At 39.8% G+C, this 26307-nt stretch overlaps 1 protein-coding gene across 1 annotated transcript; it reads left to right on the forward strand.

The window, feature by feature from the left end:
- The first annotated feature begins 168 nt into the window (after positions 1 to 168).
- On the forward strand, positions 169 to 25952 carry LOC105924536 (integrin alpha-L-like). The gene is made up of 31 exons (XM_036137093.1): positions 169 to 246; positions 4085 to 4208; positions 5708 to 5799; positions 15364 to 15443; positions 15541 to 15655; positions 15746 to 15876; positions 16381 to 16523; positions 16674 to 16827; positions 18595 to 18730; positions 18851 to 18924; positions 19571 to 19685; positions 19851 to 19993; positions 20195 to 20341; positions 20425 to 20622; positions 21367 to 21497; positions 21729 to 21883; positions 21961 to 22115; positions 22221 to 22337; positions 22456 to 22526; positions 22605 to 22746; positions 23120 to 23215; positions 23345 to 23424; positions 23531 to 23611; positions 23700 to 23775; positions 23873 to 23980; positions 24077 to 24118; positions 24202 to 24321; positions 24403 to 24516; positions 24597 to 24629; positions 24710 to 24823; positions 24940 to 25952. The coding sequence occupies exons 1-31, from the start codon at positions 198 to 200 to the stop codon at positions 25162 to 25164; spliced, it is 3561 nt and encodes a 1186-aa protein (XP_035992986.1). The 5' UTR covers positions 169 to 197; the 3' UTR covers positions 25165 to 25952.
- Positions 25953 to 26307: the final 355 nt, after the last annotated feature.

Genomic DNA, 26307 nt, shown 5'->3' on the forward strand with positions numbered 1-26307 from the left:
AGGAAATATCTCAGCCGCCTCCCCCCCCCTCCCTTTTAATTCTCCATACTACAAGCTCTGTGACTGTTATTTTCATTATTTGACTCCGGATAATAGGCAGGATTTCCCTTTTCAAAAGACACACCCTCATTTTTCTAACGTGCATCATTGCACACTTACACTGAGACACATTGCCTTCAGTCTGAGTTCATGTCAAGATGTACGACCCACAGCGCTTCTACCTGCTTTTCTACATGGCCTTGGCAGGTAAATAAAAAATATATAGGCATCTGCAGTATTTTATTTGATATGATTAACCTAAAAAACAACTATGGGGTAAATTAGGATTTTGATCAGAAAGTGAGAAGATCACGTGAAGAGCACAGAACACTCATTTTAAAATTATATGAATGGTTTAGTCTCAGATTTTGATAAATTATACTTTTATATTTGATTTCTGTTAATACCCTGAATATAGACTTTAAAATATTGAAAATGTTAACCACAAAAGGGTGTAATCCATGGGTACATTGCAGACTTTGTGTGCTTTTTTAAACACAAATACTAAGTAGCACAAAATAAAACTAGGCTGACAACATCTGTCAAAAAAATTATGTTTTTTTTTTTTCTGTGACTTTCAGTGTTTTGGGAGCACTCAACAATAACAAAGTAGTGTGCAAAGGCTATATTGAATTACATTTGCAGCTGAAGGCATCGTGAATAAAACTATGCGCAAGAAGAGCTATTTTCTTTTGTCCAGCAATTGTCTTTTTCAGACCCTGCCACCAAGTCGTGTGTTTGTGTGTTACAGTGCTTACCACCAATTAGATCGTTGGTCTTAAATGGTTAGTGATGTTTGTTAAAATATGAGAATATTTCTGCATATACCTTATCAAGTAAGGTACAATACTTTGCAATGATGCAGACAGGGTTCTGGAAAATGCGTGTTTTTTTGTGGTAAACATTCATTACAAAAGTCATGTCATTTTAAATCTCCAATATGTGCTAATGTGCGCCTTTTGGTTAATCTGAACATTCGTTTAACACAAATATACAGAGGGAGACAGTTCCTCTCTTCTTGTGCAGGATATTATAGTTTAGTCAAAGAGATTTAAAAAAATCAATTACATATTCAGAGCAGAGCTTGTACAACATTGCATCAGCGGTTTTCACTAAAGTGAACCCTGAATTTCTTTTCCACTGACAGAATGACACCTTCATGGATTTACCCAACAGACTCTCTGGCAAGAGCTTGTGCTTGCTACTAAAGTTCCCCATTTTTGTTCAAGCATCTCTTATTTGAAGTTTAAATGTGGCGATAATTCAGAAATGGTACGCACTGTTGACCACTTTGTTATATCATAACATTTATTTTTTCTGCATTTTATGTAAACGCTTTAATACTGAGAACAAGAAGAATGTGCTGATAATTTAGTCAGTCTAGAAATTGTGTTTCCTCCAAAAATTATTGTTTACAGCAATTTTATGATAAATTTGTCCATCATTTGCAGTATAAAAAAATATTAATCGAGAAATATAAATGTGTTTGTCAAGTTATGGCATTGTCTGCTGCAAAAAAGCTGAAAGGCTACAGGGCTCATCGTGACACAGACCCTGAAAGAACACACCAATACCTGAGAAAAAAAATAAAAAGGAAAGTGGCAAAGGGACAGAGAGGAAGGAGTAGGAGAGGCCTTAGTGAAAGGGAGAACAGAGTGCAAACAAAAGAATGGCGAGAAAAGAAGAGAAAACAGAGCGATAGTGCCAGAGCTAGGCTTCAAAATGAGATTGAAAATCTAAAGGCAAGGCAAGGCAAGGCAAATTTATTTATATAGCACAATTCAGTACAGAGACAATGCAAATGCTTTACATGATTAAAATATAGGAAAATAAAACAGAATAAAAGCAAGTAGGGATAGTATAGAAACAAAAAAGAACATTTGAAAACAGTAAAACATTTTAACTTGAACATTCAAAGGCAATTCTAAACAAATGTGTTTTTAATCTCGATTTAAAGGAACTCAGGCTTTCTGCACTTTTACAGTTTTCTGGAAGTTTGTTCCAGATAAGTGGAGCATAGGAACTGAATGCTGCTTCTCCTTGTTTAGTTCTGGTTCTAGGTATGCAGAGCAGGCTGGAGACAGAAGACCTGAGTGGTCTGGATGGTTTATACGCTGATAACAAGTCTGTGATGTATTTAGGTGCTAAGACATTCAGTGATTTATAGACTAACAGAAGTATTTTAAAGTCTATTCTCTGAGATACAGGGAGCCAGTGTAAGGACTTTAGAACTGGGGTTATGTGCTCTACTTTCTTAGTCTTAGTGAGGACGCGGGCAGCAGCGTTCTGGATCAGCTGCAGCTGTCTGATCCACTTTTTAGGCAGACCAGTGAAAACACCGTTGCAGTAATCAATTCTACTAAATATAAACGCATGGATTAGTTTTTCCAGATCCTGCTGAGACATTAGTCCTTTAATCCTGGAAATGTTCCTCAGGTGATAAAAAGCCGACCTTGTAATTGTCTTTAGATGCTTTTGAAGGTTCATGTCTGAGTCTATCACTACTCCCAGATTTCGGGCCTGATTAGTGGTTTTTAGTTGAAGCGACTGAAGCTGTGTGTTAACTTTTGATCTCTCCTCTATTGGTCCAAAAATTATTACTTCTGTTTTGTTTTTGTTCAACTGAAGAAAATTTTGACACATCCACGTATTGATTTCTTCTAGGCATTTACTCAGTGCTTGAACTGGTTTATAGTCACCTGGTGACATGGTGATGTAGAGCTGTGTGTCGTCTGCATAGTTATGGTAGCTGATGTTGTTATTTTTTATTATCTGGGCTAGAGGGAGCATGTAGATATTGAAAAGGAGGGGACCCAGAATGGACCCTTGGGGAACCCCAAATGTGATTTTTGTCGTCTGGGATGTAAAGTTACCTACTGATACAAAAAAGTCCCTGTCCTTTAAGTAGGATTTAAACCAGTTGAGAGCTGTACCAGAGAGGCCGACCCAGTTCTCCAGGCGTTCTAACAGAATGGAGTGATCAACAGTATCAAATGCTGCACTAAGGTCCAATAGTACCAGCACGGTGGCCATGTTGAAGAGAGAAAAAGGGAAAGAAAAATATGAAAAGAGATGGCATCGCATGACAGGGGTAAAAAAAAAAATCCACACATTCTACTGTGAACACACTGCTGTGCCGTCTGACACTTAACGCTGTAAGGAGACATTACAAGAATCAATTGTTAACGAAATCAGAAATAAATACAAAAATTCCAAAAAATGACTGAGAGAGGAAAATTGCTGCAAAAACAACAATGGGAAAAATTATAAAGAAATACAGGCTACAGCGGGCTGCACAGGCAACTTTGGGCTTTTCAAAGAAGCAAGGTCAAAGACAATGTGGCGGGTGCATGACCTATGAAAGAAAGAAGAGGAATAGATTTTCTCTTGAGAGCAAATACAAGGTTTTTGTGAGTCGATATCAATGCAAATAAGTGTTAGATTGACAGATAATATTGCATCATGGTGATTGGTCCCATCAGTCGGAAATCGTAACAGACTTTGTTATATGGGTGAAGTTTGTATCCATACAAACAAATTAATATTATTAATAATTCAGAACCTGGAGACCCGATAAGTCAGCCAACAGGAATGGTTTCAAAAGGTTTATTTAAATACTAGTATTGCTGGAACAGGAACTGACTGGAGCGCACTCAGGAACTACTGCAAGGAGGAGAACAAATCTAGTGGCGGAGACCAACTCTGTGTTATACGTGTACCTAATAAAAGCCACTAAACTTTTCAGAAGCCGGGAGGTTTCACTGGTCTTGATCAGTGGGTCGGAGGGCTCCACCTGAGTGATCTGAATCACTGAATAAATGATCCGTTTCAGGCAGATTAGATGTGAGTCAGAGACAGAAAGGAAATCCGTAGTCCAGGTTTGGGTCATACACAAGAAGGCACACATCAAGGCAGAGGTTTCCAAATGGACAGAGGCAGACAGGAGAGAAACAGAAACCAACAAGAGAGACCGACAGGGGCAAGGCAAAAATACTCGTCATGCTTCTTTTGTGAGTTTGTAAAAGTTATCTTTCATGCTTTTCAGCAACAACCATCCCAGTTTCTTCAGGCTTCAACATTGACACAGCAAACCCTACTGTTCATTCTGGAGACCCTGAACATTTTTTTGGGTACAAAGTGCTTCAGTACATGTCGCCCAGGAACAAAGGGTGAGTTTGCATCTCTAGTTAGCTGGTTCTGCCAAAATGTACGAATGACATACATGCAGAGACTGTAATGATTCAGAACGTGGACCCAGTATTCAGCCAGACAAATAGAGTGCCGACAGAAGATATTTATTTTGGAACAGGAACCAAAACAACTGAGGCAGTCAGATCACAATAAGGGAAAAACAAGAAACCAATCCAAAAATCAGTCCAGGGTCAAAAAACAGAAAAATCAAAAATAGCAAGAGTGTCCAAACCAGAATCCAAAAGCAGCATCCAAGAATTGGTCTAAGGTTGGCAACAAATAAACTAAGCAGCAGGACTGGGAACAGATGAGCACTACTAGACAGGAACAGAATCAGATCAGGTAAACAGGAATTAAGTAACAGAATGGCTCAGAATGCTGGAACAAAATAAAAAGGATTAACAGTTAACTATAAATGCTGGATCAGACTCACCAAAAACAAGAGCTGACGAACTGGCACTGATGACTGACTGAACAGGACTTATATAGAGCTGAGGCCAGGTGAATCCAGTAAAAGGTAATTGCAGGAGGGGTGGAGCAGAGCAGGTGTGTAAAGAGAACAATCAACTCAGCCATCAGTGCCCAGTTCCCAACAGAAAACAGAAGCAAGCTAGAAACCAAAACAGAAAAACATGGCAGACAGTAAATAAAACTGATCACATACACAACATACCAAATAACCCCAGAGCCCACACTATGGCCCAAAACAAACTAAGACAGTTAAGTGGCCTGGCAGGTAAACCAACCTAAAAGCTTACAGAACCCTGACTGATAACAAAACAACACAATCAAACCATAACAAAAACTCAAATCATTACAGAACCCCTCCCTCAAGGGTGGATTCCAGACACCCTTAAAAACGAGTCCAAAACAAAAACAACCCAGACCGGGTGGGTGGAGGGAGGTACTGGACGGAGGGTCAGAGTGGAAAAAAAACCCACAACAACCCAAAACAGGGTAAACTAAAACTAAGGAATATCCCGAGTACAAGTCCAGGCGTGACAGGCAGTCAAAGGTAATTGCAGGAGGGGTGGAGCAGAGCAGGTGTGTAAAGAGAACAATCAACTCAGCCATCAGTGCCCAGTTCCCAACAGAAAACAGAAGCAAGCTAGAAACCAAAACAGAAAAACATGGCAGACAGTAAATAAAACTGATCACATACACAACATACCGAATAACCCCAGAGCCCACACTATGGCCCAAAACAAACTAAGACAGTTAAGTGGCCTGGCAGGTAAACCAACCTAAAAGCTTACAGAACCCTGACTGATAACAAAACAACACAATCAAACCATAACAAAAACTCAAATCATTACAGAGACACCAACATTGATGAAGTTATATAGATCTTTAGACATCTATCTTTAGAGCTGTTTGTGGTTTAAGCTGTTTTGCTGTTTCATCATATGAGAGCAAACCCTTTTCTGTTTGTTTCATGCTCCTCTTGATATCTCACTGACATTACTATGGTTCACAGGATCATTGTCACCGCGCCGCTGCGGCTAAATGGATCAGGTGGAATATTCAAGCACGACCAGGATGAAACTGAAAAGTGGTTCAGTCCTAATGGTATACGCACATTTCAAATTTAACCACTACTGCATTATAGAAGAAAAGGAAAATGGCTTCCAACAACACAGAACTTGTTCTAAGTTTTATTTTCGTACTGATTAATTTTGGACTTGTTAAAGGAGCCATGACAACAAATGTAATTTTTCTGAGGTTTTGGGGGTATAATATGGTCTGTTGGGCACTGATGATAACAAAACTGAATATCAAACGATGTGTTCAGGGGTGATCAGCTTTGTTGCTTTGCACAAAAACAGTCAGTTCAAAAAACATGTTATCTTTCTACGTAACTTGTCTTTCTACCTAAGTCGTATTGTCCAATCAGAGCGCACTATTAAACAAACAGCCGTCCCGCTCCCATCCTGCCCACAGTGTTGCGAGTCGCACTAGCATGTCTGACGCATTTACGCCTCACCTGAGCCCAATTTGACAACCTACTGATCCACAGTGGTGCTCCCATCTCCCACCAGGACACGAACTACAGGCGCCCCATTTCAGCTGAAGAGCCCAATGTCCATCAGTGGACATTGAGCTGGCTCAATGTTAACATTTATCAGTGATCCGAAGTAAAAGTATTTGTCCTGTCGGAAAATCCTCCACTACGTCACATAGTGGAGTCTCTCTGATTGGTTGATGCCACGCGTCCAGCTTGTGTCACCCGCTTTAGAGGCACTAAACGCGCGTCAAACCAAATATGCAGCACGAAACGTGCAGAAAGCTTCAAAACGCGCAGTGTTGGTTGTAGCCAATCAGAGTCAACCAAGTAGAACCACATATTACCGCAAACAACCGTTTTACTGAGGAGGGACGTTTGGTCTGACAAACAACAAGCTTTAGGTTAGAAAATTCTTGGGAGAATTTACATATGCAGCAATATCAATTACATTAAAAATGGTTTATACAACATTGTATAAATGTTGTATAAGAGTTCACAACTTCACAAGTCACTTCTCACATCAACTATTAAGTTAAATACTTACAAAATAAATGTTACTTTAAATTTTCTTGCTGTGTTGCAAATTTGACAAAGTTTCAACTGTTTTAAGAATGTGTGATCTAACTTGGCTCCATATATGTGTCTCTGTTTATTGCTCCACTTCTAAAAGCCACACGAACCCTGCAGGCTGGGGGGACATTAACGACTCAGTGCTAGTCAACCACCCGATTATTAATGGGAAGTCCGTTATTGAAATGAATAAATGCTTGTGTTCACTTTCTTGATTTTTCCCTCAAAGTAAAGTTTGTTGTTAAAGGCATACTATGCAACATTTTTCAGTTAATTAATGTGTTCCATTAACCTGACAACAGCCAGCTGCATGTATCGCTCCGCCTAGCTCCACTCACATACATCTGGGACACTGCTCATTGAAAGTGATTTCCCCAACCAAATTTATGGTCTGGCCAATCAGGACGCAGGGCGGGTGTTTCCTGGATGTGACGTAGTGGAGAAGTGACCGTGAGATTCCAACAACAATGGCGGCTCGCATCGAGGAAGCAAGCGTTAGCATTGATGCTGCTATTTCTTCTGTGTTGTCCAATCTATCTGATATTGTTTCATTAAAAGAACATCAGAGAACGGCTCTGAAGGCTTTTGTTGGTAGAAACCATGTTTTCGCCCTTCTCCCGACTGGATTTGGCAAGTTTTGTTTTCCGGGGCGAGGACGCGCAACGCAGACGCGCCCCGGAGCGGTTAGCGGTTAGCGCTAACCATATAAGGAGGCCTATTAGTCCTCAACGCGGTCGGCCCGGGATCGACTCCGACCCGCGGCGCTTTGCCGCCTGTCTTCCCCCCTCTTCCTGTCAGCTCACTGTCAATAAAATGCGTGCCACAAGAGCCGCAAACACATAAAAAAAAAAAAAAAATTAAATGAGATTAAATGAGTCATTTCAGGTCGAACACTGGTTTTCTCGGCCTCCCTGGTGGTCTGTAGGGGAAATGCCGTAAAAGTGGCCCGTACCCACAGGCTCAGAAGTCTCGTGTGCATCACGAGAGTCGGTCTTGCTTTACGGCGAGAACTGCTACACGCCCCCAGTGAAAGGCATGCTCGTTCCTAGATTTGTGCAGTTATCATGGCGGAACCAGCGAGAAAACAGCGAAAGCCCATGTCAGAGCAGGCAAGAGAGAGGAAGAGGGCTCTGGACAGAGAGAAGAGTCGTACACGGGTGAACATCGGGCAAGCTTTTTCCGAATGGCGAGACAGTGTTTCCCGCAGCGCTATCTTTGCGAGGCGGCAGCCCCGCCAAACTCACGCTACCACCTCGCTAACATTCCAAAAAAAACCCCAAAAAAAACTGTGTATGCTTGCATGTTTATTTGACGTTAACACGCGGTTGTTTGTTGTTGCTTTCGCGCGTGCATATAGTGATTGGCAGGGAACAAACAGCCCCCCCCGCTCCGTCGTCCGCTCAAATCTTGTTTTCCGGCCAACTACTCACCGCCTCGCCTAAACAAATTCCTGCGGGAAACACTGCGAGAGCTAAAAGAAAAAGAAGGCTGCAAAGCTGACGCGGACCTCGCGTTTCTGCTGATGCGATTGTAAGTAACATTTGAATGGTTTCTCTCTCTCTCTGTGTGCATGTTCATACTTTCACTGTTAGTCATTGTTTGTACTGCCGTTTTTTCGACTTTTGTATGGTTGTATGACTGCTCAAAGCTCAAAACACCGCACCTGGCTTGAGGGAGAAACCAGGAGAACAGCTGAGCATATTTACGACAGTGCACTTTTACTTTCGCCCTCTGGGGGGAGCCTCGCTGGAAAATCAACTCCGGTTGCATAGTATACGTTTAACTATTATACTTATATCTTGGTGCCTTCAGGACTTTATCGGAGGGTGCGCACAAAACCATCACCGCACCTGACCCACACAAACACTACTCCAACGCGCGTCATACGCGTGGTGCACAAAAAAAAATAGCAACATGTATTTCATCAAGCTCCTGACCTCCACAACCATACAAGTATGTCATATGAGAGCAATGGGCATGGAGCCCACAAACAGCACATCTTACCCACTTAATGGCCCAATGCACACCATGCGATGCACTTTTTCACGCTCAAAAATACAGATATGCCTACATAACCTCTTTCTTACAAATTACAATAATAAAGAACACCACAGGTTTGTTTCTGCACCATAGCGCCAAACTGTGTCCTTGCGCCAGTGTATATGATTTACTTTTGTCGTGGTCAGTATTCATAAAGCAGTTGCTTTTAATAATGTCCATCATTCCTGATAAATCAGAATTAGAATCAAGTTTATTGCCAAGTAGGTTTGCACTTACAAGGAATTTGACGTGTTGTGGATGGTGCATACAATAAAATAAATAAATAAATAAAATAAATACATTTTAAAATAAAATGACTTGAATAGCGATGACAAGTGACAGTTAGCCTGTGCATTTTCACCACCGCAGATGTGTGAACTTCAACGATCAGAGGGCAAGCAATTTATTTTACTAATAACACACTTTAGGCAAGGCAAGGCAAGGCAAGGCAAATTTATTTATATAGCACAATTCAGTACAAGACAATACAAAGTGCTTTACATGATTAAGATATACCAAAATAATAAAATGTAGATAGAAAATAGAATAAAAGCAAGTAGGGATAGAATGTAGTAACAAAAAAGAACATTAAAAACAGTAAAACTGTTTAACTAGAACAGTCAAAGGCAATTTTAAACAGATGTGTTTTTAATCTTGATTTAAAAGAACTCAGGCTTTCCACACTTTTACAGTTTTCTGGAAGTTTGTTCCAGATAAGCGGAGCATAGGAACTAAATGCTGCTTCTCCATGTTTAGTTCTGGTCTAGGTATGTGGAGTAGACTGGAGCCAGAAGACCTTAGTAGTCTGGAGGGTTGATACACTGATAACAAGTCTGTGATGTATTAGGTGCTAAGCCATTTAAGGATTTATAGACTAACAGAAGTATTTTAAAGTCTATTCTCTGAGATACAGGGAGCCAGTGTAAGGACTTTAGAACTGGGGTTATGTGCTCTACTTTCTTAGTCTTAGTGAGGACGCGGGCAGCAGCGTTCTGGATCAGCTGCAGCTGTCTGACCCACTTTTTAGGAAGTCCTGTGAAAACACCGTTGCAGTAATCAATTCTACTAAAAATAAACGCATGGATTAGTTTTTCCAGATCCTGCTGAGACATCAGTCCTTTAATCCTAGAAATGTTCCTCAGGTGATAGAAAGCTGACCTTGTAATTGTCTTTAGATGCTTTTGAAGGTTCAGGTCTGAGTCCATCACTACTCCCAGATTTCGGGCCTGATTGGTGGTTTTTAGCTGAAGCGACTGAAGCTGTGAGCTAACTCTGGATCTTTCCTGTATTGGTCCAAATATTATTACTTCTGTTTTGTTTTTATTCAATTGGAGAAAATTTTGGCACATCCATGCATTGATTTCTTCTAGGCATTTACTTAGTTCCTGAATTGGTTCATAGTCACCTGGTGACATGGTGATGTAGAGCTGTGTGTCGTCTGCATAGTTATGGTAGCTGATGTTGTTGTTTTTTATTATCTGGAGCTAGAGGGAGCATGTAGATATTGAATAGGAGGGGACCCAGGATGGACCCTTGGGGAACCCCACATGTGATTTTTGTCATCTCTGATGTAAAGTTACCTACTGATACAAAAAAGTCCCTGTCCTTTAAGTAGGATTTAAACCAGTTGAGAGCTGTACCAGAAAGGCCGACCCAGTTCTCCAGGCGTTCTAACAGGATGGAGTGATCAACAGTATCAAATGCTGCACTGAGGTCCAATAGAACCAGCACGGTGGTTCTTCCACAGTCTGTATTTATATGGATGTCATTAAACACCTTGATAAGGGCGGTCTCTGTACTGTGGTGAGCACGGAAACCTGACTGGAAACCATCAAAGCGGCTGGTCGTAGTTAAGAAGGTGTTTAATTGTTGAAATACAACTTTTTCAATGATCTTACTGATAACGGGGAGGTTTGAGATGGGCCTGTAGTTCTGGAGTAGAAGTTTGTCTAAATTGTTCTTTTTCAGCAGTGGTTTGATAATTGCTGTTTTTAGGGACTGGGGGAAAACACCTGACAGAAGGGACGCGTTTATTATCTGAGTCAAATCAGACGCTATGACAGGTAAAACTTTTTTAAAGAAAGCTGCGGGGAGAACATCAAGGCAGCTTGAGGAGGAACTTAACTGCTGAATTATCTGCTCTAAGCTTTTGGAGTTTATTTGGCTGAATTGGGACATTTGGTCAAAATCAATTCTGGTAGGAGACAATGTTGGTACTGAACTTAGTATGGATGTACAAACAGATCCTCTAATCTTTTGGATTTTTTCAGTAAAGAAGTTTGCAAATTCATTGCAGGCCCTGGTGGAGTGGAGTTCTGAAGCCACGGACACAGGAGGATTTGTTAACCTGTCGACTGTGGAAAATAAGACACGAGCATTATTAATGTTTTTCTTAATGATCTCAGAGAAGAAAGATTCTCTTGCATTTTTCAATTGTAAGTTATATCTGTTAAGTCTCTCTTTATAGATGTCATAGTGAACCAGGAGTCTATTCTTTCTCCACCTGCGTTCAGCTTTCCGACATTCCCTTTTTTCACTTCTAACTGCTGGAGCATTTCTCCAAGGAGATTTTTTCTTCCCGGAAACAACTTTCACTTTAACTGGAGCAATGCAGTTAATGATGTCTGAGACTTTAGACTGAAAGTTATCTACTAGCTCATCTACTGAGTTGCAGCCCATGGTTGAAGTAGCAGAGTAAGCTTGAATAAAAGTTTCAGTGGCATTGTCGTTAAAGGTGCGTTTTCTTACGATGTCCCTTTGGCTAAATGAGTCACTGGTAATGATACATTCAAAGGTAACGGAGAAGTGATCGGATAAGGCAACATCAGTTACATTGACCTGTGAAATGTTTAGACCTTTAGTGATGATTAAGTCTAAAATATGCCCCTGCTTGTGTGTTGGCTGTTTAACATTCTGAGTTAAACCAAAGTTTCTAAGTGTGTCACACAGTTCTTTTGCACTTCTGTCTTCAGGGTTGTCAACGTGAAAGTTGAAGTCTCCCACAATAATTAAACAGTCATAATCAACGCATATCACAGACAAGAGGTCACTAAAATCCTTAAAAAAGTTTGGTGTGGACTTAGGAGGCCTGTAAACATTCAGAAACATAGTTCATACCGGGCTCTTTACCTTGAGAGCCAAATGTTCAAAAGAGTCAAATTTTCCCAAAAACACCTTTTTACACTTTAGTGAATCATTAAACAATGTTGCTACTCCTCCACCTTTCCTTTGCTGTCTGCTCTCACAAAGGAAATTGTAGTTTGGAGGAGTCGACTCCAGCAGAATGGCTGCTTCATTAGATTCATGTAACCATGTTTCTGTTAAAAACATAACATCAAGATTGTTGTCAATAATAAAGTCATTAATTAAAAGGGATTTTCCTGACAGAGATCTAATGTTTAATAAACCTAGTTTATATGATTTGGTGGTTGATGATGTCTCTGTGGCAGGTTGCATCTGACAGTTAATGACTTTCAAGTATTTGTTCCTGTTTATCATTCCAAAAAAAGGTAAAAAACAAAGCAACTGGACTTGTTTTCCGTAGTTGAAGACGTTTCGCTTCCTCTCCCGGAAGCTTTCTCAATTCAAAAAGTCTGGAGTAATGATGAGTAACAAGCTTTATACCATTCCAAACAAAGGCCTGTAATGGCTTAGATAACATGCAAATTCAACCGAATTTTCGGTTGAATTTGCGAAACGTCTTCAACTACGGAAAACAAGTCCAGTTGCTTTGTTTTTTACCTTTTTTTGGAATGACCATGACCTGGATGACTGAGAATCTTCACCAGCATAAAGTTCCTGTTTATCCTTTTGTTTTTCTTTTTTCTGCCACGAATCATCACAGATATTCCGTAATTCCCGGGAAAAGACCCAAGTTGATTCTCAAAACTGTCTTGTCTGATAAACGTGCAGCGAGGGCCCGCTGTGTATCACAGCGAAGTAATCTGAAGGTCTTGAGGACAGGCATGTTCCGTGATACGTAGAGGAGGATCTGGGGCTCTGCGGCCTTTGGAAGATGCTGGTTTAGTCACAGAGCTGTGGCTATATGGAGAGGATGTCATCTGTAGGCCAATCTTAAATACTTTGTTCATGTTGGGAGAAAATTCCAGAAAAGGAACCTCTGGGCTTTGTGGAGAGGAAGGCGATGCGGGTGTAGTCCGGACCGGTGTTCGTGATGATGGATTTTCTTGGTCCTCTCTTTGTCCTGCTGAGATCTGGGATGGATCCTCCTGTAGCTCTGACGAAGCCTCTTTCTGTGTCATCTTTCTGGCCATGTTTATCTTGGCTTGTTCGGGCTGCACTGGGCTTATCTTTTGTTTAGGCACTGGATGTACTTTGTTTTGGGACAAAGCTGATGGCGTATGGTTCACAGAATAGAAGATGTTTGAAATCAGCCGTTTTGCACCTGACCTATTTAGAGAGAAGCCATTGCTGCTAAATAGATTTCTTCTTTCCCAGAAGATGTTAAAGTTGTCTATGAAGGTTACAGTTGTTTGTTTGCATGTTTTTTCCAGCCATTTGTTTAACATCAGAATTCTGGAAAAAAATCTCGTCTCCACAGTTAACTGGTGCGTGAGGCCCGCTAAGAAAAACCTTGACATTAAGGCCATGAACTAAGTTCAACAAACGAATGTAATCCTCTTTCAATACTTCTGATTTTCTTATCCGGGTGATGTCGCCCAGGGCTTCAGCTTGTATTATGAGTTTTTCCAAGGTCGGGCGTTCTTTCAAGATCCTCTGAAGGTTGTCTGATATTTCAGACACCAGGCCAAAGTTCGAAGGGTTATAAATCAACACCTCTGTGTTTTTTTTTTGTTACAGAAATGTTTAATCCCCCTTACAGATCCATTGCATAATATCAGGGTCCTTGGCCCCGTGGCATGTCTTTTCTGTGATGTCTTAGAACGAAAATCGTTGACATACCTCTGATTGTTGTCGTGATCCTCCCTGGTCACATTTTGGAGCGGAGCGAATCTGTTTCGTAATGGAATTCCTGCATTTCCAGCAGGTTTACTCCTATCATTTGTTTTGAGAACAGCCCGTTGTTGTTTCATTTGTCTTGGGACATCTCTCTGTAGTCTCGGCCAGTTTTCTTTGTCTGGGTGCGGGGTTCGTTTATCCATTGGTCTTGCACCCAGAGTGATCCAGGGATTCTCATTTTCCTCCGGGGACTGTTTGTTCGCCGAGTCGCTGGGCTGGTGGTCACCATTCAGAATCACAGGCAGGGTTGTTTCATTTCCATGCGTGGCGTTTACATCATAATTCACTTCGAGTCGACAGATTTTCAGTTCCATAAAAGCTATCTTCTGTAAAAGCTTGTCAAAGTCCATTGTGGTGAAGGTAGGTATCCTTTGAATCGGGTGGTTCTCCTTCATATCCGCTTCATGTTGAAGTCTTTCCATAAGAGCATTTTTTCTGAGAACTGCCTCCTCTGGGCTGTTGTAAAGAGGCATCTTGTGTGGATTAGCTGAAAACTAAAAGAGTCCACACGGGGAAAAAATCTAAATCAAAAATAAATCACAGAAAATAAATAAAATAAAATAACTAAATCCAACTTTCTGTAATTTTGGTTAAGAGATAAAAAGGAGATAAAAAGGGGAGGAAAATGCAAGCAAGCAGGGAGCAGAGAAAAGAGCGTCCGAGTAGGCAGAGAGGCGGAACCACTTTCTTTACCACTGGTAAGCACAGAGAAATACCTTTCCGCTCCTTTCTGTGGAAAAAGAGTACATTCACATTAAAAAAATATATATTCTTATTGCGAGTTACAGTTCGACTTGTTCTGATGATTGTGATTAAAAGTCTACACATAAACATTGCTGTGACAAAAATGAGCCCGTGCGGTTGACAGCTAGGATGCCTTTGAACAGAGAACCCCCCGCCCCACACACACACACACACACCTCACCCAACCCCAAAACAAGTAGGGCAAGCTCAAGAATGCCGAAGCTACAAGTGGATAAGTCAAAATGTTTGGATGTTGGGTGTATTTACCCATATAGTTCATTACACCGCCCTCCAGCATACTACAAATCTCTATGAACAGGGTGGAGTGGAATGATCTGTGATCTGGAGGTGGGCAGGGTGTAAAGTTCCTCATTTAGATTTAAAGAAGCGTTAACGACTTGCTCTCAGGTGAACCTCAGAACAGGCGCACAAAAGGAGCTGTGGGGCAACAATAACGATGTATTTAGACCAAAACATTGAAATTCCACTTTATATGGACCACAACTGAACGACTTAAATGTGAAAAGGAAGAATTGAAAAGCATGTTATGTCCCCTTTAAAGCGTAGCAAACCAAACCGGATTCCAGGAATGCATGGTATATTGATTAATTAAATAAAGCTAATAATAAACAAACATAAATATTGTTCAGTTTATATGACTTTAGATTAAAAGAAAGTAAAAATAATTGTAAGAATCTGTGCAATTGTTTACTAGCCTTTCATTCTCAAACCAAGTTTTCTCTGTGAATTTTTAGACACCCTAACCCATAACCGTAACCAAATGTCTTTTACAGATTCTTCTGAGACATATCCACATACAGCCAGGCATCTCGGCTTGTCATTAGCTGCAGATTCTACAAGAACCCGATTTATTGTAAGAAATCAAACAAAGTTTGCAATGTTTTAGAGCAAAGCAAATATCTAAAAAAGAGTTTAATCCAATTTCTCTGACATGTTTTGTTCTGCTTTAGGCTTGCAGTCCAAGTCTGGCTCATCCATGCGATGAGAACGTCTACCTGAACAGTTTGTGTTATAACGTCACCAATGAGTTTCAGCAGCTGTCTTCATTTACACCTTTGTTCCAAAGTAAGGTTGTCTCACCCCAAGAATACATACTGTTCCTAGTATTTATATGTTGATTTATGTGGTATTCTAACTTTCTGTACCTTCTTTCAGAATGCACAAAAAAGGCAGTAGACCTTGTGTTTCTGTTTGATGGATCCGAAAGAATGACTGGAGCAGAGTTTAACGAAAATAAAATATTCATAAAAACCGTAATGAAGAGCCTTAAAAATACAACTGTCAAGGTCATTACACTACTTCATCAATAATTTCTTAAATGTATTTGTATGACAGGGTAAGATCGACAGTATATTTTGTATACCTCAAAGAACTTCTCAACCCACAGAACACAACCCGGTCCCTTCGCTCCACTCACTCAAACCTCCTCCACATTCCCAGAACCAGACTCAGGACAATGGGAGATAGGGCATTTTGTGCTGCTGCCCCGCATCTGTGGAATGCCCTCCCTGACACCTTGAGGGCACCTCAGTCCACTGAGTGTTTTAAAAAGGACCTTAAAACATTTCTTTTTAGCAAAGCTTTTGGTCCCCTTTAGATGTTTTATTTTTAATGCTTTTTAACGCTTTTATTTTTTTAAATTTATTTTTTTTATTTATTTATTTATATATATATTTTTTTTTCCCTGTAGCACTTGGAGATCGTTTGATAGAAAGTGCAGTATAAATTAAATGTATTATTATTTATTATTATTATGTAATGTTAAATCAATAATGTCTGTTTTCCTGTAGTGTGCATCAGTTCAGTTCTCGACAGATTGCAGGAAAGTCTTTGACTTTAATGACTATGTTGCTGGCACTGCTATAAAGAAACTTGATGAAGAACAGCATATGAAGGCTCTCACCAACACCCACAAAGCCCTCAAGTTTACGCTGTAAGTTTGGTTACATTTGAAACATTTAGCAATGAACCACAAGAAGACTTTGACCATGTCCTTTGCCAAAGTCCTTTAAGTGTATGTGTTAGTGTTTGTAGATAAAGTTTTGTTTATCTTCAGCAACACTAAATGTCTGTCTTTCTTCAGGTCGGAAATCTTGGAAAACCAAGCAGCAGGAGCCTCAAAAGATGCAACTAAAGCTGTGGTGATAATCACAGATGGAGATCCAAGTGATCTTGATACAAGACTAAAGAGTGTTGAAACCTATGAACGTAAAAAGATCATTCGAATTGTCATTGGGGTAAGTTTTTCTGTATTGATTGACTAAGAGATGCTGATGTGCTTATTCATTTGTTTCTGTCTAATTACCTGAGTAACTGAGCAACATGAAAACTATACTTGGTAATCCTGTTCAGAAATAGTTTTTGTTATACTGGGTGAAATGGTCCTTCCATTATGACAGTAGTAAATACATTATGTGTTCAGAAAAAGGAGGTTAAAAAAAATCTATCTCTGTGGGAGCTGCAGGACTGTAAAAAGTTTTGGTCCTGCTCTCACTCCCATCTGCCCCTGAAGTTCCAGGGGAATCCGCTTTATCTATTGGTTGTTCCACATGCCAATCATTCTGATGCGCTCACATAATGCCAATGTGCGTGCACATTCCTTGTTAGTATCCTGTTGCTGGCTGCGTATGCGCTAGGGTAGCCATTTTCATAACACCAAAAAGGAGGACACTTTTCAAAAACCAGCAAAACTACGATAAAAACATAATATCAAACTTATAACATAGTAGGGCACTGTTGTACTCACCAATGATGTGAAGATCTACTTCTTATATCTGTGTCCTTTCCTGGCTGCTTCCAATAGTTTCTTATTTGAGAGAAAAGTCCTGTACATGTCTGTGCACTCCAGTTTGAGATTGACACAAATTTGTAGCTCTGCCTTGACACTTTCTACATCGAGACGATTTCTCTCATTTCTCCATGCTGAGGACATCATTGAAAAGACGCGCTCTGTATGTGCATTGCTGCGTGGAATGGAGAAGATGTAGGCACTGACTTTTCTTAGGTTTACCAGTGTACAGACTCGCGTTCTCGTGAATTGAGAAACGGCCTTTGTGACCTGGAGGAGGTCAGGGTGTGAACTGCCTCCTTTGCAGTTAAAGAGACCGCAGCGAGAGTTGCTCTCAGGCCCCGTCCAGATGAAGCTGAGTTTGGGTGTACAGGACCGGCTTCTTTGTCGGTTAGAGGTCACATCACAATGAAGCAGCCACAAAACCAACTACATCTGAAACCAGCTCCCAGAGTGGATATGTTTGAAGATGCCCCCCGTGGCACCACCATCTAGAAACCCCTATACCCATAACCAGCTAAACAGTGACGAGTTTTTACATGCGAGCCGACATAGACAGCAACAACAACAATCGTGATCTCCATAGTTGCAGTTGTGCTGCACAGGCTTTTAAACCTACTATGGACTTTGCAACATCTTCTGCTCCTCTATTTTCACCACCAGTGCAAGATGCAGTTTGAAAACAACATTTTACACAGTTAATCAGATCAACTGTGTAAAATTATGAACTCCGCACATGCACAGTGTGATTATCTTTACTTCCCTTGCTTTGGTGCTGCACCACCCACTGGCGAGGCATACGTATTACAACACCTATAACGGCTTGTTTGGCTTTAGGTGGCTACACCAGTACACACTAACGTTTCTGGCCGTATATATTAATTCAGCTTTGTTCGGCTTCATGTGGATGTGATTTCCGATACACCTGAGAACAGGGGCAGAAGAGGGACTGAAGAGCAAAAATATCAACAAATTCATACCAAAGCATTTCAGTGCCACTATATAAAGACCACAACTAAAAGATTTTAATGTTAAAAGGAATGCATTAAAAAGCCTGACATGTCCCCTTTAAATCAGACCATTAATTCAGACCAATTAAAAGTTGTTGCTCTTTACAGGTGAAAGTTTGCTTCTTTGTTTCAATTGCCAACACCTACCAAATGGGAGTTTTAATGACATCAGATGTGAAAAGATGTATATGTTCTTTTCATTCCAGGTCAAAAATGTTGCTTTAGACAATCTGAAAAAGCTTGCATCAGAGCCAAAAGAAAAGAACGTCTTCCAGATTGAGAACTATTGGGGACTCCAAGGATTACTGGAAAATTTACAAAAACAGATCTTTACTATTGAAGGTGATATTGTCTGATTTCCCCCCCCCCCCCCCCCCAAAATTTGATTAATGATGACATTATTTGATTTCTTTCCTGTTCATGCTGTATTTACACCTTTTTACTTTTTATGTAACTTTTTAGGATTTAATGTGAGTCGAGCTGATAAACTGACGAATGAAATGTCACAAAGTGGATTCAGTGCTGTCTCACACAAGGTCAGTGATGTGTATGCTTTGGTTTAGTTGATAAACTTAATGTTTTGGTATTTATCTGGCTATCTTCCAGCAGTTTTCTCCAACCTTGGGTTCCTCCCTTTTTCCTGAAATTTGAGACATTGATGTCTCTTTGTCACAGTAAAAAAATTGAAACCCCTCTTGTTAAGCCCACCAGCACCCAATTTTGGGGGAGGAATTGAAGCTTTTTTTCCTGGGTTCATTGCTATAAACTGCTGAGCTTCACAGATTAAGAGAACAAAGCAGCAAAAGAAAAGTCAAAAATGACTGGTAGTTAAAAACAATTACACTAATAGAAATAGAATTTCAGAAATGGTTAAAAGTTTTAAAGTAAAATAATATCTTACCATGAAAAAAAGCACAAATTAGAATACCAGCTCATTTGTAAAGCATATACGAGGATTTCTGCTTATGTGGGGCACATATGGTTATAAAGGACAATGATTTAAAGATCAGGTCACTTAGAACATGTGGTAAAAGAGTTAAGGAAGTTAGGAATTGGATAGAAAGACTTCTACTTAAACTAAAATGTATTTATTTATTTGATGATTGCAGAGTCTCTGAACCAAAAGATGATTTATCACAGATGTGAAAAAATTATTTTTATATCAGACCTTTCTGTTGACAGGATACCTTGATTCTGGGCTCGGTGGGATCAAACAGCTGGCGGGGAGCTCTCAATGAGCCTCAGAAACAAGATAAAAAGATTTTGGACCCAAATATGCAAGATGACTCCTACATGGGTATATTAATTATTTCCTCATTTACAGAAACAATTAACATTAGCTGAGATATCAATGAATGATCTTGATCGGGTTCAAATTGACTGTTTACTTTTGTTGGGGTTATATATTGTGTAATGTACAAGAAAATTTAATTTGAACATCTGTTGCTATTGACACTTGCAGGATACTCTCTCTCTGTTGGAGAGAGGAATGGCAAACCTCTATATTTCACGGGTGCACCACGTTTCAACCACATGGGACAGGTTATAGTTTTCCAACCTGATGACGACGACTGGAAACCAGTCCAAAGAATTACAGAGGACCAGGTTGGGAATTGTAGTGATCTTTTTAGTGGATTATATAAATAAGTAATAGAAATATGTGCTGCCCATTTTTAAACTTCAGTCTGCCACTGAAGGTATTTGTTTTCATTCAGAGATAAGCATCAGAGATAGGCACAGAATCATCATGTCAGCAGTTGCAGAAATAAAAAGCACAGGAAACATCTCTTTATCCATACGTTACAGGTTGGTTCCTATTTTGGAGCAGAGCTGTGCTCTGTAGACATTGACTCAGACGGTAACACTGATTTCCTGCTGGTTGGAGCGCCACAGTTTTACCTGGCCGAGGAGAAAAAGGAGGGAATGATCTACGTCTACTCTCTATCTGATGAGGTGCGTCATTAGAAAAGCGCTGACAGAGTTTTATTTATGCATGAGTTTATTGTTCAGTTGGATATTATCCTTATTACTTACAGATGAAACTACAAAAGGTGTTTCAAGTGCGAGCACCATCCATGGGTAGATTTGGCACCACCATATCCAGTCTTTCAGATCTAAATGGAGATGGTCTGCGAGATGTTGCAGTGGGAGCCCCCCTGGAGGAGGATAACACAGGAGCAGTTTACATCTACCTTGGACATGGAGGTGTTGGGATGCGTTACATTTTCAGCCAGGTGACACAAAAAGTTAACATTCTATAAAAAAAAAAAAATCCATAATATTTTTCAAATTTTCTAAAGTTCCAAAAATTATCATCTGTAAATTACTTGAAGAGCTTTAACATTTTTTTCCCTCACCAAGAATTAGTAAAATGTATTTGCTGAACAGCGACTTATTTTCTAGATTTTAATCCCAAAGACATGCTAAGGAAAAGCGTGGAAATTAGGTGACGTATAAAATGGGCAGAATAGCCACTGCTTACTTCTGTTATTGAAAGTTTTTTTTTTCTTTTTTTTTCTAGACAGCAGTAGAATAACCTTACACTCCTGGTAAAGATAATGATCATATAATTTTAAATAAAATATGATAGTGCAGCTCTGAATCCAGATGACATTGTGTCAGAATCACTTTTTTAAATCCATGCAATAAATAAATGAAACGTTTTGAGGATATGCAAAGGCCACACTCCAAAAAGCTCTCCTTTACACCAGATTAAGACTGTTCCACTAGAGCTGCACAACTGTTCATGTGTAATGGGGAGCATGCTGCATACTTGGTAAATCCCATCAGATCTTAGTAAGACCCTTCAGACATCTTAATTCTGACTAGATTTTAATTGTGTGGTGCAACTTTGCTACAAAGTGCTTGGTAAATGTTAAGGGGGGAAATTCATTTGTTTTTGTTTTTTTAACCACCTATTTACCGCATAAAAATGTGTGACCCTGACAGATTCAATATTCAAGCCCCTGTGTTTCCAGAGAATCACAGGAGCAGATTTCAGCCCCAGGTTGAGGTTCTTTGGACAAGCCATTAATGGAGATATTGATCTTGGAGATGATCGGCTGCCGGATATTGTGGTGGGATCAAAAGGTTCTGCAGTTGTCTTAAGGTATAACTTTGTTACTGTGGTATGACACAAGTTATATAGCATGTTAAAATGTACATTTAGTTTCTCAATTTCTTGAAAAAAGTTGTAGACGAAGTGAGATTTGATGCTTTAAAAGGAGTTATGGTTTTTACCAAACTGAAACATCTGATACAAGAGTCATTTGAAATGTTGCTTCTGTTTTCGCATTTAGAAATCCTCCATGTATGAGCTGCTTCATTTGGTGTCTTTCAGGTCCAAGTCCGTACTAAATGTCAAGACTAGCCTGTCATTTTATCCTAATGTGATAAGCATCCAGGAGATCAACTGCTTGGAGGAGAATGAAATTTTACCAATGGTCACCGTACGGGCTTGCTTTGAAATGGCAGAAGCAACAAACAGCACAGCAGGTGGGGACTCAAAAATGGGAGTTTCACCAACAGCTACTGCCTGTTTGTCATTTTAATGCCCCATTTGTCCACTGCAGAGAAAAGGATCAACATCTCAGTGATGCTCAATGTGGATTCAACAAGGTCGCTGTATCGAGGTTTCTTCAATGAAAACAAGAAAAGCAGGAATACTACACACACCTATGAGCTGACTGGCAGAGACACATGCTTCAACTATTTTATCTACATGAATGTATGAATAATAATAAAACGTGTACTGAACTTAGACTTTCTCTGAAAAGACAAAACCAGAATCTTTATTTGAGTAAGTCACCACATTGTTGTTTCTGTTTTTCAGAAATGTGTAAAAGACACATTATCTCCTGTAGAAATCAATTTAAACTTTTCTCAACCTGATGCTGAGAACGCAAGTGCCATCCTTAACGTGGACAGCTATACACGGGCTGTGGTCAAGGTGGGTACAGGAATTAAAGGGTTCTGGGGACCGTCATGAAAATTTGGATATGTGGGGAAAAAAATTGACATATTTACCATGGTCCTGGACTCTGGGTATTTTTTTTTTTCTTTTACAGGTTCCTTTTGAAAGGCATTGTGCCAAAAAGGAAATCTGCATTGCTGATCTTAAAGTGGATTTTAATTTCATGTAAGTAGTTCTAAAACACCTAGAAGAGCTATTGTTTTGCTTTGGCCTGTGCTTTTAAAAGTATTTTTCTTCTTTTAGGAAAGGGGAAGTATTGGTAACAGAAAATACCGTATTCAGCGTGTTGATAAGGCTGGATAATATTGGTGATGACTCGTACAATACCAGCCTGACAATGCACTACTCTCCAGGCCTCTCCTTCTCAATAATGGAGCTAACAGGGGTAAATAAAAAATTCTTCCTTTTTATCTTCCACCAACTGTCCATGATAAATATTTCTGGTCAACACTGCCTGCTAATATCATCATAATCTGTTAAAATTTAAAGTGTTCTGTATGTGAGATGTTGACTTAATCATTTTCTGTGACACCCAACAAGTAGAGCAAATACTAAACTCAACTAAGGGTGTCTGTGCAGAGTTTTTACAACCACAAAAACAACCGATGTCTGTTTTAGAGACACATCTGAGAGATTTTGCTTTTTGCTACATGCACTTCATTAAAGATGACAGACTCTGTCACCTAAGCTCTATCTGCATTGAAACCTGGAGCTCTAAAGCAGTTTAACTTTATTTAACTTTTTTCTTCCCCCACCAGACTAAGAAACTAACTTACATCTGCACTGGTCTAGAAGATGTGCCTGACAAAACTGTTTGTGGCATCAGCCTTCCTGTGTATCGCAGCAAATCCTCCGTGAGTCAAACCACAGCCGCATACCCTCCATACAGTCACAGTGGAAGTTTTGAAAGCTCATTGAATAACAATCTTTACTGCTTCGCTCCCAGAGCCAGATCTAACATAATTTCTCTTGTTCCATGTAAGGCCACGTTTAATGCTACTTTTCGCGTTGCCAGAGACTTTGAGTGGAATGAGACATTGTCGATGTCGGTCTCTGCACAAAGGTAACACTTATTATAAACAATCTATTACAGACGGAAGCAAAGGATTTGTCGATCAACTAGTTTGTTATTTTTATTACTCACAATATTTTTCCCTTTGCAATCTTAGTGAAAATTCAAACTCCAGCGAGCCAGTTTCTGTGACCAAAGCTTCTCGTGTAACATATGCAGTCAAACTGGCAATGGCAGTGTAAGTAAATTCCACACATTACCAGTAGTTAAATTGTATAAAACAACATTTTTCTGAATCTTTTGCAATATTTGCTTTTTGTTTTTAGAAATGACAAAACTGTCACTCATATGAACTTCACTCCAGAAACACATGAACCAAAAACGATGGCTATTATATATAATGTAAGCGATTTTAAAACACTATTCAGTTGTCACACTTTGAAGCAAAAAAATACACCTGAAATTCTATGTAAATCCACCTATTTATTATTATTTCCAGATAAACAACACTGGTTTTAAGGATTTTCCCATCAATGTATCCTTGTTCTTCCCAAGTAAACTGGAACACAACTTTGAAGTGAAAAACTATAAAGTGATTGTCGAGCAGGTAATTTGTCCAAATGCAAAGATGCTTCTCATTTTATCTGCTGATATGAGTCTTACCTGCAACCTTTTAATATTTACATTTTTCCATGTTTTAAAGAACAAAACTCAGTGCTCAGTCATTTCCAACCTAAAACCTGAGGTTGGTGTAACAGCTTTATGGCTTAAAAAATATAACTCTAAAAAGAAATTGCTCATTGACATAAAGGGGCTGTTTTGTTGCAGGACTGCCCACTGAAAGAAAACTGCATTGCCATGAAGTGTGATACTTTTACACTGAAGAATTATTCAGGAGTTCAGTTCACCCTGGAGGGACTTGTGCATTTCCAAAATCTGAAAAACCATGTATGTACTGCAATGAGTAAAGACTGAATCCGCCCCACGTATCTGTGACATACCTTCAACTGTCCTGCTCTTGCTTTAAAGAATACGCCCTTTCTGAAACAATACACTGGAGACGGAGGAGAGGTCAGTTTTAAGAGCTTCATAAAAGTTCACTACGATGGTGCTAAATACATAGTGACTTCTCACAAAAACGAGGTATGTATGGGTTGGACTGTTGTAATACTGTTTCAAAGAGGCTGTTTTGAAGGTGTTTATAATCTGAGTTTTGGTTTCAGAACAATAAGGGGAGCTACACAGTGAAGGAATCGGTATGTACAGCTATTCTCAGTACCTGTTTATACACATATTAATCTGTTTCATGTGAGGCTTACCTTTTATTTTCTGTTAGAAAGCGTCAGTTCTGGTTGAGTTCATAGTTCCCCCAAATAAACTGCTGATCATTTTGACTGGAGTGATCCTGGGAATGATGCTTCTGATCCTACTCATATTCATCTTGTGTAAGGTGAGATTTCTACCTCCAGATTTGGAGCCCTAAAGTCTGAAGACTGTCAGGAATTAAGCCATGGTTTCGGCTGCTTTGGCATTTGGGCTAATGGTTGCTTTTGTGACTGTCCTCAGCGTGGCTTCTTCAAGAGAAAAACCATTCAGGATTACGAGGAACAAGAAGCTGAACTCTCTGCTCAGAATGGATGTCTGTCTGAGTCATCTCATGAAGTCGAACAAGCTGAAGAGGAAAACGAGCTTCTTAACGAAGCCGCGAACAAACCCGAGCAAGCTGAAGAGGAGAAAGAGCCTCTTAACGAAGACGAGAAAAAGGACAGCCTCTTAACTATTTCAGAATGAGGCCATGTAACACACGATCATTTGGGGAGAACCAATTCAAACATGGAGGTTGGGAGTAAAATTTAACTATTAAAGTGAAATGAGAATGAATAATTTAGTAAACTTGTCAGATTTGCAATGATCGGATTTGTTTAATTAAAAAACTGAGGCATAAATTTGCTCAACTATATGAATCAGGACTTTAGGCATAGTTTCTACTTAGGCAACATTTTCTATGAACCAGGGTTACTTTACTAGAGCCATTATTTACTTCTCTTCATTTCCACTGTAGAGTAGAAACGTACCCCACAAAACAGTGTCAGAAGGGAGGTAGGAGCTCCACCCCATGAACCTTTGGAGTGGAGCTTGTGGGAGGAGGGTGCACAGCATTTCTCAATGTAGGAATATTATCTGGATTATATTTCTCGCATCCAAGTCTAAACTCTTCTTGTTCATATTTTCTGGTAACTTTTTGTTGTGATGCACTTTAAATCAAGGGTTTGTGCTTTTGGGCCTCTGTGAAGACGACAGGAGGAAGTGTTCTAGTTAGGGTAATGTTTTTATGCTTTTAGATTTTAAGGCACAAATAGAAACCACAACCTCCCAGGACTGTGGATCATTGTGAAGTATTCTTTTGGGACGTGGCACTGGCTTCATTTATTAAACATCTGTTGATGTTGTAAGTGTTAAAGAGGCTCTAATAGAATCACATGATTTGGCATGAAAAGGGGATGCTCAATTTAAACTTTTTTGAAAAAGGAGCATATTTTTTATCCTGTGTTGGAAGTGTGCCCCCCCCCCCCCCCCCCCCCACACACACGCACACATACAGTATAGCATAGTATGAGAAAGACGGAGAGAGAACTTGGTTCTGCTTTTTCCAAAAAGAGTAAAAAAACAAAGCAACTGGACTTGTTTTCCGTAGTTTGAAGACGTTTCGTTTCCTATCCCGGAAGCTTTCTCAATTCAAGAAGTCAGGAGTAATGTGGAGCATCAAGCTTTATACTACTGCCCAACAAAGGCCTTGTAATGGCTTAGATAACATGCAAATTCAACAGAAACAGGTCCACCCCCTTAAATTCTGTTGAATTTGCATGTTATCTAAGCCATTACAAGGCCTTTGTTGGGCAGTAGTATAAAGCTTGATGCTCCACATTACTTCAG

This window comes from Fundulus heteroclitus, chromosome 5 (genome assembly GCF_011125445.2).
Source record: "Fundulus heteroclitus isolate FHET01 chromosome 5, MU-UCD_Fhet_4.1, whole genome shotgun sequence".
Lineage (NCBI taxonomy): Eukaryota > Metazoa > Chordata > Actinopteri > Cyprinodontiformes > Fundulidae > Fundulus > Fundulus heteroclitus.